Source organism: Chrysochloris asiatica, unplaced genomic scaffold, assembly GCF_000296735.1.
Source record: "Chrysochloris asiatica unplaced genomic scaffold, ChrAsi1.0 scaffold00453, whole genome shotgun sequence".
NCBI lineage: Eukaryota > Metazoa > Chordata > Mammalia > Afrosoricida > Chrysochloridae > Chrysochloris > Chrysochloris asiatica.
In genome coordinates, this window is record NW_006408971.1 from 993,162 (window position 1) to 1,005,436 (window position 12,275).

The 12,275-nt window shown below is 45.0% G+C and overlaps 1 protein-coding gene across 1 annotated transcript in view; it reads left to right on the top strand.

Annotated features, from left to right (window-relative positions):
• PARK2 (parkin RBR E3 ubiquitin protein ligase) overlaps positions 1 to 12,275 on the top strand; it is a gene marked incomplete at its 5' end in the record, with an annotated part of 1,031,565 nt that overhangs the window by 983,519 nt on the left and 35,771 nt on the right. The window contains one exon of the mRNA XM_006877276.1: positions 6,571 to 6,654. Coding sequence (XP_006877338.1) covers positions 6,571 to 6,654 — 84 coding nt within the window. The remainder of the gene's footprint in view (positions 1 to 6,570; positions 6,655 to 12,275) is intronic.

A 12,275-nucleotide genomic window follows, 5' to 3' on the forward strand; every position in this document is an offset into this window, starting at 1 on the left:
TATTAGAATAGGGCAAGTCCCAGCCTGTCCCCTTGTCTGTGCCAAAAACCTACCCTAGAGTCAATTCTGATTTACCCTGTAGGACAGAGTAGAACTACCCAGTAGTGTTGTTGTTGTTGTTGTTGTTGTTGTCAGGTGCCATAGAGTCGGAACCGACTCATAGTGACCCCATGCACAGCAGAACAATGTCCGATCCTGGGTCAACCTTTCACTACTGTTGTCACAGTTGAGTCCATCGATGCTGCCACTTGGTCAATCCATCTCTTTAGTGGTCTTCCTCTTTTTCTATGACCCACCACCTTACCAAGCATGATATCCTTCTCTAGCGACAGTTCCCTCCTGACAATATGTCCAAAGTATGAGAGACGACACCCTGTAGTGTTTAGAAGGCTGTAAATCTTTACAGAAGCAGACTGCCACATCTTTCTCTTTAAGAACAACTGCTGGGTTTGAACTGGCAACCATTTGGTTAGCAGGCCAGTGCTTAACCCACTGTGCCTTGAGGCCTCCTTGACCCCTTCTCTGTGGTATCGTGTAAATAAGGAGACAGAGAGAGAGTCATCCTCAGGGAGAAAACACCAAGTGAGGGTCCATCTAAGAACACCAAGAAATGCCCAGGGCAACCAGGAACTGAGAGAGATAAGGAAGGGTCTTCCCTTAGAGCCCACAAAGGTTCCATGCCCTGAATTAGGTCTTCTCACCTCTGGAGTTGTAAGAGAATGAGCCATCCATTGTGTGATAGGAAACCTGATGCCCACCCATTGAGAGGGAAGCTAATGTACAACAAATCCCTGGGTCACCGACCCAGACACACAGGGAAACGACAGGTTTGTTTACAAACTGGCCCAAAACATTCTCTCCAGGACCAAGTTGGTATCTGTGCAGCCAGCCCTCCCCACACTTCCTCCTCGCACCAGGCTCTGAGCAGCTCACTGGTGGTTTTCATGGTTCCTTCCAGACTAAAGAAAGGCCTAGCATTTGTGTTTATTAAATATTTAGGTCCAAATAACTTAGCAAGAATCAGGGTCTTGACCACTTTGTCATCAATTAAAAAAACATTTTGTTGTTGTTGTTAAGTGCCAGCGAGTTGGTTCTGACCCATGGCAACCCTGTTTTCAGTTTCCAAGAAGCAGCTGGTGAGATTAAACTGCCAACCTTACAGTTCAAACTGACTTTGCAGTCCAGTGCAATTAAGCTATCTTTTTATTCACATTAAAAAATATTGCTGTGGTACATTTACAAAAACACAAATATAGAACAAATAAACATAGAATGTGTGGGTTCTTTGCATAAAAATATGGTGCTCAACACAAATTGTTTTGTTTTCTTCTTGTTGTTAAATGCCATCAAGTTGGATCCAACTCATAGCAACCCTGTCTGGGGTGTCTGAAGCTGTAAATCTTTGAGGGAGGAGAAAGTGTAATGTCTCTCCCATGGAGCAACTGGTGGGTTTGAACTGCTGACTTTGGGGTTTGCAGTCTAGTGCTTATCCTATGGAGCCACAGAGCTCCCCTTTGTCTCTTTAGTAAATAACCACATTTCCTGTTCCAAACTGCTTTTAATGTATTACTTTTCTGTTTGGTTTTTGTCATCGGAACCTCCAAACACCTGGCTTTGCAAAGCCTTCCCATGGAAAAAGATGTGTGCACACTATGAACTGCCCAAAGTTACTCATTCACACACAGTCCAACAGATGTTTTTACGGTGTGTTCCTCAAAAAGCTGAATTAGTCCCCAGGCCACCCCCAATCCTTGTGAGTTTCTCGTCTCAGCCAAGGGGTGCCTTGGTACAAAGTTTTGGAATCTAAGCATTTGTTCAAGGTGTGCAACACTTAAGCTCGTGGAATATTGGAATGAAAAATAATGAATTATTTGAAGCCCCACCCCCACCCCATACAAGTGGCTGAGTCTTGAGTTCTGGTCAATGTTATTAAAACCTTGACATGTTACCGATCAAGTCAGACCTCCTAGCTATTTCTGCATGTTGTGTGTGACAGATTCCTATTATTTTACTGGGAAAGACCCAGTGGAAGATGTAGCTAAATGGGAATGATGCTCTCGGGTTTGAGTGTGAAGTCAGCAGCAGCGGGTTAGTATGACCTTTGCTACTGACATGCTGAGACTTTCATTGAGACCTGCTCATTCCTTCCTGTTATTTCTCTTTAGTCCGTCCTTTGTAGCACCCATGTGGAAGGGGTTTTAATGTATTTGTGTCAGGAAAGACCTATTTGTTCTGACAAACCGACCAACCTCCAGGGTGTTTCTCCACCATGAAACTGATTTTATATCTCATCCACTTACTAATAAGAGGTGAACAGAGTCCCTTTGCACCCAGAGAGCAGCCGTGCCCCCACAGGAAACAAGAGGAAATCACACATTCAGTTCTTCTCCGGGGCCAAGCCTCACAACCCACGATTTTTTAACTCAGCACAATGATAGGTCCATGGCAAACCCTGAGATCAGCAGATACTTAAAACAATACTAATAAACAAATAGGAGTCCCTGGTTTACCTGCTATTCATCAGCTGTCTGTCAGTTTAGAGACCATGAATCTGTCATACTAAAGCATGCTGGGAGGAAAGATGAAATTAGCAGGAGGACACCGATTGGAGCACAAGAGAGAGGGTGAATAAAGGTAGAAAGTGTTCATGTTGGTACATGGAGGGGACTGCAGTCCTCCTAACAAAGCACAGGATAGGACTTGCTGAAAGTGCAACTCATGATCTGATCTGTAAACCTTCACTCAATTCACAATAAAAAGTTTTTAAAATACACTTTGAAATACAAACTCATGCCAACACAAAGTAAACCCAGTGAATACGTTTTTAAAAAAATTATACTAATACAGCATGCTGGTGTGATTACTTCTTGTGTAAGGAAATTGAGACACACTCTGAGGTTTGTTTTATTTTGGAGACAACAGGAAACAGAGTCTGAGTGTCCTCTAATGAAGGAGATGGACTATAAGACAGGGCCCGGTGCAGGGGAGAAATGGGGCTTCAAAAAGTTCATGGGGAAATGGGATGAAAAGATGACGGAATTTTCCCACAAACTTTCTGAAGCCCGCTCATACACAGCATGACTCAGTCGGAGCCCTGGTACTGCATTCTAACACGTGAACCAAGCAGGGCCACAAAAGTAAACCAAAAAATGAGTTGCCAGCAAGTTGATTCCAACTCAAAGGGTCCCCGAATATATCAGAGTAGAATTGCACCCCATGATGTTTTCAGTAGTTGCTGGCAGAGAGCACCATGTCTTTCAGCCAAGGTTCCTCTGGATTCCAACCTCCAGCCTTGGGATGAACCACCAAGCACGTAAGCTATTTGCAACACTCAGGGCCCAAGTCTCTGTAGATGAAGTCATTTCCTGATCAAATCGCTTCCTTGTTGTTTGTATGTCCTGAGATTAAAAGAATTTCCTAATGAGTATTAAAGCCCGATGAGGACAGAGGGAAGGAGGGACTATGTTCTTGTGGTGAAGAGAATGTGAAAGGAGGTTTTGCTGCACCAACTGCTGTTGTTTTTTTTTTTTTTTTTCGTTTTTTTTTTTTTCAAGAAAGGAGAAAACAAAATGGTAAAGAAGTCAGTATGGCTGGGGGGGGTGGGGAGGGGGAGAGAGAAAGCTAGTTTTATCCCCATCTTATTTGTTTTGGGTTTTTGATTTTCTGTTTGGGTTTTTGATTTTCTGTTTGAAGCTGTCTGAAGTAAAACTAGTCTAAATTCCCAGCTTATGCTCCAGAATCATAATCTGAGAAATGTTCAGCCTCTGGAAATCTCTTGAGTCTTCCAGACATTCAGCGCCATTATTCTGGTGTGGCACCATAGCATCAACACTGGACTGCTAACTACAAGGTTGGCGGTTCAAACCCACCAGCCACTCCTCAGAAACCCCAGACAGGATCGCTATGAGTCGGAACCAACTCAACAACACTTAACAACAGCGACATAATATCAGTTACCTAACACTATGTAAGAAAGAACCCAAAACTTAGTGATTTAAACCATGGAAATTCTTGCTTGTTTTTTTATTTGCCCCCCAAACCTACAGCTTAGGCAGGGTTCTGTGAGGACTGCTTGTCTCTGTCCCAGTCAGAGGCTCACCCAGGGGCTGAAGGGTCTACATTCGATGGATGATTTATTCACCCACCAGCTGTTATGCCCAGAGTTCAGGGTCCCCAGTGACCACCCAGGAGCCGTCACCGATGTAAATACATAAGGGTTGTTTATTCAAGCTCGAGCCAGGTCTCTAACCTTATCTGATGCAGCGGAATAGGGAAAGAGCCCCGAGCTCTCTGGTAGCGGGGTTTTATAGATTTTTGCAAACAGATTCGGGGGTCTTCTACCTAACTTCTCTAGGATTGGTTTACACTTGGTAAGGTACGAGATTACACAATTCGATTGGCCACTACCTATAGCTAGGATAGCTTCATTAGGATAAGGAAGACGCTTATTACGCTAGGACAGTTTAATTAGGGTAAGGAAGACATACATTATCTAGCCTTGGGTTTGTCAGGAGAGTTTATCTCTACTTTTATGGCTCGTAGGGGAAGGGCATCATCTCCATCTAGTACTAACTGACCAGGCACATTCCTGAAACAGGGAGACGTGCTTTAGCCTAAGTAGAAAATGGAGTTTTCTTCTTAGGGTCCCACACAGCAACCTTGTGCTGGCTGGTCATGGACTACTCAGCTAAGCCGAGTGGCCAGGGCGTCCCTTTCTCCTCAGGTAGCCCTCTTCAAGGTATGGTGGCTGTGCTTCAAGGTACCGGACCTGGAAGCTGCTAGCTTCTGAAGGCCTGGGCCTGGGCCTGGGCCTGGGCCTAGAAAGTAGTCTTCCATCCCTCTTACCATATTCTATTGAGCAAGAAGCCATAGCTTCCAGATTTTAGGGGAAGGGCCATAGACCCCACCCCTCAATGGGACCAGTATCAAGTAATTTGGGGGTCTGTTCTCTAAAACCAGCACACCAGGCACATACTATACACATGGACATTTCTCAGCTCTGAGAGTGGTCCTAGCTAGTGAAGGACATGTGTGTGGAGAACCTCCTTCCCCAGAAGTGAAAGAGGGGAGAGGGGAGTCCCTGGCTGGCACCAACTCCAGGCACAATCCTATCCAGTCACATGTCCTAGACCTTACAGTGGCCATAAGAGATAGCACCTGGTGTGGCACTGTGGGTTAATGCACGGGACCACATAGTCATTTGACCCACAACGTCAGTGGTTCAAGCTCACCAGCTGCTCCTCAGAAACCCTATATAGAGTCACTATGGGTCAGAACTGACTCAATAGCACTTAGAAACAGCAGGTAACCACAAGGTCAGTGATTCCAAACCACCAGCAGCTCCTCAGAAATCCTATACAGATCTCTATGAGTTGGAATCATCATTATCTTGGCTTTCCAGAGGAGGAAACTGAGGCACAGAAACCAAGATGGCGACCCCAAGACCTTACAGCTGACCACTTCAGCAACCTCTAAAGTGTAGTTGATGACAAGAGAAAGTAAAACATAGTCAACTTCTGAACAACACAGTGTTCGGGCCACCGACCTCCAGCACAGTCAGAAATCTTGGATGATTTACAGTTGACCCTTAAACAACACGGTTTTGAACTGCGCGGGCCCACTTACTCCCGATTTTTTTCCTGTTGCCATGGTGATGAACTCAGGTGTAAGAGTATCCACGCACTGCTCACCTGGAGAAGGTGAACATCACACAGCATTTTAAGCAGTACTTGAGGTCCCACCGCAGAAACAGGGAAACAGTCCACGACTAAGAGGACCCGCGCAGTTCCAACCCAAGTGTTCAAGGCTCAGCTGTGCTTTCTGGAAGACCTAATGGTCCCAAACACCAGACCTGGATGCAGCCGAGCCGGCATTCCCTTTTTCAGCCACCTTCTTCATAAGATGAAGGGTGGAGGACATTTGTCACGCAGTGAGATGACTCTGTGCCAGCTCTTTTCTTCTCTCCGTGGAGGGTTTCCACACAGAAAGAAGTCCGTCCACCTAGACCTTTAAATGGGCTATACCTGGAGCTGTGCTAGATGCAAAGCTCTTGAACGAAGCTGTTTACCTCATTCTGTGTGTAACAGTAACACTTCACTGCAGTACTCCTTTGTACAACTTTCTCTTTCCCAGACTAGAAACATCTTAAAGGAAGAAAACCTGGCTTATGCATCTTTGTAACCCTGCCACCCTGCAGTGCTTGAGACATTTTCTAGTCCTGAGGGAACAGTGCTATTGAAATAATACTTTATTTCTCTTTTCAAAGTGGCATTTTGCCATAAAAATGATCACATGAATCAGAGGAATGAATGTAATGAGTTTGAAGAAGGGAAAAGGAAGAAAAATATGTTATGGGTCAAATGTCACTAGAAAAACCTGTTGCTCTAGAATCGACCCCCACTCATGGTGCCCCCATGTGTGTCTGAACTGTGCTCCATAGGGTTTCCAATGGCTGGTTCTTCCGGGGTAGATTCCAAAGCTCCTCTGAGTGGTCTCAAAGCAGCTGAGCACACTCACCGTCGGCACCAGCCAAGGTCTCCTCCTCTCTAATGCGTGTGTCTTCTTTTGCAGCTTGTCTTTTGTCGGGACTGTAAAGAGGCCTACCATGAAGGGGCGTGCACTGCGCAGTCGGAAGCCTCAGGGACAGTTACTCAGGTACAGAGCCCCCACCTCATGCCTCAGGGTATGGGCAATAATGGAGGAGAGCCAGGTCCTGGAGGTCACCAAGAGAAAAACAACACCACACTGGCATCCTAAAGACAGCCAGTGGGACTCAGCTTTTCCATCATCCCAGTCCTTGACCCAGAACCACCCCACCTCAGGGAAGGCCTGGACTTCAGCTTTCTCAGCAGCTGTTTGGTGATTGTTAGTCCTTCTATGGTCAATTTGTACCTAGGCCATGTGGACTGGGGACATGCAACTTAACTCTGCATAAACGGAGTCTCTGGAAGGGAGAGAAAACAATTCAACCAGCTCTACAGCAGAGGAGTCAACACTAACTCCACTTTGGGTTGTTTCATTTTGTTTTTTTAAAGAGATTCTGTTTAGAATCTTTGGGGTGGGGGGGAACAAACAAACACAAAAACAACTGTCTCCACGAAGGGCGTGCATAGAAATTGACACGAAGATAGCACGACTGTTCCCTGTGTCACGAACTAGGCTGAGTTGCCTTTCAGACTTGATGAGGGGAAGTGTGTTTACTGAACCGTCCTCTAGTGCACTGTTCTCGGCTGAGAGAAATGCAAATGCATTCTCTTTCCTTTATTAATTATGATCAACCAAACTTTAGGGGGAAGGAATGAAAACTTCAGCACAGTGGATGAATTTGTTCATTGTTTTTCAACTGGACTAGATGTTAACAAGGGTTTAAATACATGGGTACTTAAACCTGTATTTTAAATACATTTAAATACAAGGGTTTAAATAAGCTATGTGGGGACCATGGCTTCACAAGGAGGAAAGAGAATGAAAAATAAAATCAGCCCCAGGCCGATGGATTCCTAGGAAGCAGAGGTCAGACATGCTTCCACCCTACAACCTTCTTTGCCCTGTTCTGACTCCAACCACCCCTCCCACAGTGCTCTCTGCTTCACATCTGGGTTCCATAATCCACTGCAACGGCCACACAGAACTCAGAACAATACTCACGATTCTGGGGTTTATTAGGGAAATGAGCCAGCTCAGGATACAGCAGTTCTCCAATCAGGAACTCAGGCACGCCTCACTCTTGTCTTCAGACTCTCAGCCGTGTGGTCCCTTGACCTCTACCCTGCTAGAACACGTGTTACGAAGCTCTTTTAGCCAGTGTGTGAATGCCCAAAGGGTACATTCTTCAAGCCAGTCTTCCGCCTGTGGGCACTCAGCTGCACTCAGTCCCTAGGCCTAGAGCCTGAAGCTGCTCCGTCTCTCCTTGCTGTAGCCTCTGCCATCGCTGTTTCTCTAGGTGGGGATCTCAAATGTCACACATGCTCCTCCTTGCTGGTCCTGGGATCTTCCATCTCTGCTTCTGAGATGGCTCCTTTTAAGCCTAGTTGGAGGACAAAAGTAATCAATCCCAGCCTTAGAGTCTTGTATACCTTATTTGCATAGTCACACCCAATCACTGGTGTGGCGCTGTGGGCTAATGCATCAGACTGCAAAGTCATTTGAACTGCAAGGTGGGTGGTTCAAGCTCACCAACTGCTCCTTGGAAACCCTATACAGGGTCAGTATGGGTCAGAATCAACTCAATGGCTCTTAACAACAACAACCCAATCACTTGGTGAGAAATAAGACTTTGGATAGAAAAGCTCTATCAAGTAAATTCAAGGCTCCACAAATACCAAACCTACCCAGATAAGTCCTTTTGTCACTTTGTTGGTAAGAGCTTCATAAATAGATGTACAGGTTACAGAACATCTTAAGTTTGAGGTAAAGAACATCCAAGATCTAATGTCCTCAATTCATAACATAAAGCTGTGTTTCCCCATAAGGTATTCTGTGGCGATGTTTACCCATGGCGCTGTAGAATAAGCACCGGAAACTCTGTGCAGGGTCACTATGAGTGGTAACTGACTCGACCACACTTAACAACAGCAAGCAAACATAGCAGGCTCCTGGTAGCACAGTAGGTTAAGTATTGACTACTAATTAGAAGATTGGCACTTTGAACCCACAAGAGAAAGATGAGGCACTCTTCTATCATAAATATGTGCAGTGTCAGAAACCATAGGGAGCAACTCTTACCAATAGGGTCTCAATGGTTACTAAGAGTCAGAATCAACTTGACATCAGTTTGGGTTTTGGGGGCTAAGCAAACATAACTAATGAATTCAGATTTTCTCACTGGCTTTTCCAATGGTGGTCAGAAGTACTTTGGGAGTTTTAAGACGGACTCCATCCTTCAGAAGCAGAGAGAACAAACGCTCTTTGTGTTAACCTTGTTTGCTCTCAGATATTCTTAGCAAGCTCACAGTTCTACTAGAGAGCTCTGCGGCAGAAGAGTCTGTATCCCTGAGAATGGGGTTCTCCTAGTAATTCCACCCACCTGCTCACGAACACGGGAAAAGGCTCCAAGAAGAAGTACTTTAGCACCAATTTTTGGATAGCAGTAAGCAGGAAGATGAAGAACATTGCTTAACCTGAAAGTGTCAAGCTGCCTGAGCATCCCAGCCATCCAATTCATGCTTCATCCATGCCAATTCATCTTGCTATTGGAGATTATTATTGTTAGGTGCCAACAATTATTATTGTTAGGTGCGAACTCACAGTGACCCTATGCACAACAGAACGAAACACTGCCCGGTCCTGCGCCAACCTCACAATCATTGTTACCCTTGAGTCCATTGCTGCTGCCACTGTGCCAATCCATCTTGATGTGGGTCTCTCTTTTTCTCTGACCCTCCACTTTACCAAGCATGACGTCTTTCTCCAGGAACTGGTCCCTCCTGAATACATGAAGTACGAGAGATCAAGTCTCTTCATCTTCACTTCTAAGGAACATTCTGACAAGACTTCACCAAGACAGATTTGTTTGTTCATCTAGCAATCCATGCTACTTTTATTTCAACAATAGCTACTCTTAAACATGTTGCTGTTGTTACTGTTGTTAGCTGCTAGTAGGTCAGCCTCGAGAACAAAACTCATGGTCGAGAACAAAATGCTGCTCAGTCCTGTATCATCCCCATGATCCTTTGCAGATCACACTATTGTGCTCATAGGGTTTTTATTAGGTGATTTTCAGAAACCAATCACCTTCTTTCTGCCTAGTCTGTCTTAGTTTGGAAACTCCTCTGAACTTGGGTCATCATCATAACAACACACAAGCTTCCACCAACAGATTGACAGATGGCAGTTGTAAATGCAGTGTCTTGGCTGGGAATGGAGTTCAAATCTCCTGTAAGGAAGTCGAGAATTCTGTCACTGATCCATGGCTGTTTTCATGCTCTTGAACACAGAAAGGGAGTGCAAAACTCATGAGGGAGCCGCGCCTGACTTCCCCTGGCTTCACAAGGGAGAAGAGCATCAAACTCAAAATCAGCCCAATGAAGCAGAGGTCAAACATGTCTCTACCCTTACTGTCGGGATCTATGTAACCACAATCAACAACAAGAAATAACTGTGTTCCAACTGTTCTAATCCTCGCAAAATGCATTCATTCCCCCTCTTCACATTTTCCGTTCAGTTCAATTCACTTGTAAGATTTCTTCTGTCTGCCATTTGTGTCTGCTCTCCAGCTTCCTTCCATCTCGAGCCCAGCTGTTCTGTTCCCTCCTGGGGCCCATCAGCTCTTTCTATCAGTTTGATTATTTGACCCAAAACTTAATGCAGTTTTTGATTAATGTAGTTTTGTTTTTTTTAAAGCAAACTCAAAAATTGGCTTTAAATTGGTTTTAAAATATTGAACAAGCTGTAAGTTGCAACTGTGGGCCATGGGGGAAATGAGTGGCGGAAGATCAATCCATCCCAGACTAATCAGGGTCCCGTTCCATTTGCTTCCACTTGTTTTTTGTTCTCTTTCCTGTGTTCTGCTGCCATCCACGCTTTCTCTCCGGAGGCTTCCTAATAAGTAGACACTTGCTCTTGCAAACCACAGAAATTGATTCGTCCTCCCAGTGGCTCTACTGATGTTTCTCCCTCTATTTAACGGAACGGTAGACAGAAACGTCCAGATTTTTAATGGTCCTGTTCAAAACCACAAAGGAAATCATTTCAGTGACCAGTCATCTTGGGAGCAGTGCCTGCTCTCCCTGATTAATAAATCTACAGAGTCTCAAAGAAGTGTGTCTGTCTTCACCTGCGAAGCTCTTACTCAACCTTCAAGACCCAGCTCATAAGTCACTTACTCTATGAGCCCTCTACCCAGCCCACCTTGGGAACTATCACTGCTTCATCTGAGCTTTCAGAGAACTGGACTTACTTCTATCATACAACCATCATGCTTCAATTCTGCTTCCGTATCTCTTTGCTAAAATTCTAAGCTCCGTTGGCATAGTGTTTGCATCTGGTTTATCTTTCTGTCCTCCATCACCGAGCCCATCCTTGTTGAATGAATGACAGCTCTGACATCTCCTGTCTCCTCACCATGGAGATGGAAAATGACTCTACCAGCATGGGGGGAGGGGTAGTTGCAGAGTTGGCTTTCATCTCAGTAATCTTCTGAGTCATAAGAGAAAATGAGATTCCCACAGTGAACCACTGGTGTTCATTTCCCAGGGATTCTCTAATAATTAGTACCACAAACTCCAGCATGTGAAGCAACACAAATGTCGTGTCTCCTGGTCCTGGAAGCTAGAAGTCTACATTCAAGTTTCTAGCATGACCATGTTCTCTCTAAAGACCCTAAGAGAACTGGTTTCTGATGGTTCTTGACCAGCCTTGGTTCTGGTGATTCCTGGCCATCTTTGTTTCTGGTGGTTCTTGACCATCCTTGGTTCTGACCATTCTTGGTTCTGAAGGTTCTTGGCCATCCTTGGGTCTGAAGGTTCTTGGCCACTTTTGGTGCTCCTTGGTTTGTAGATGCAGTGCTCCAATGCCTGCCTTCATCTTCACATAGGAATCTTCTCTCTGTGTCTGTGTCGCTTCTCTGTGTATACACACATCACTCCCATTGGATTAAGATCCACTATACGCCAGTATGTTGTTGTTGTTATGTACCATCTTCTCATAGCAACCCTGTACAGGGTTTCAAGGCTGTAAATCTTTACAGGAGCAGAAAGCCTCATGTTTCTCCCACGGAATAGCTGGTAGTTTCGAACTGCTGACTGTGAGATTAGCAGCCCGATTCATAACCACTGCGCTACCGGAACTCCTTGTATGACTTCATGTTAGTTGACAGTATCTTCAAAGACTTTGTTTCCAACCAAGATTACATTCATAGGTACTAGAGCATAGAGCTCAACCTTTCTTTTGTGAGGGCACAATTAATCCACAATACCATTCCCATCATCTGCCTCTGATATTAGAAGAATCAAACCACCACTTTATCTGGGATCAAAATAAAAATGTGTGCTTGTATAGTACTTGAGAGTTTATAAAACTCTTTCAAATACACTTTCAAATACACCAAATCTTATTTTGCAGTGGTCTTGTTTCTAGGCAAAGCACAGGCAGAGAGAGTGACCAGCTCTGGATCACATAGTCGATAAGCACCAGGCTACCAGTTCCCCAGTCAGCTCTGCAGATCACATCAGTAAGGCAACAGTTGTCAGGTGCCATCGAGTCGGAACCGACTCATAGCGACCCCATGCACAGCAGAACGAAACAATGTCCGATCCTGAGCCAACCTCACTACCACT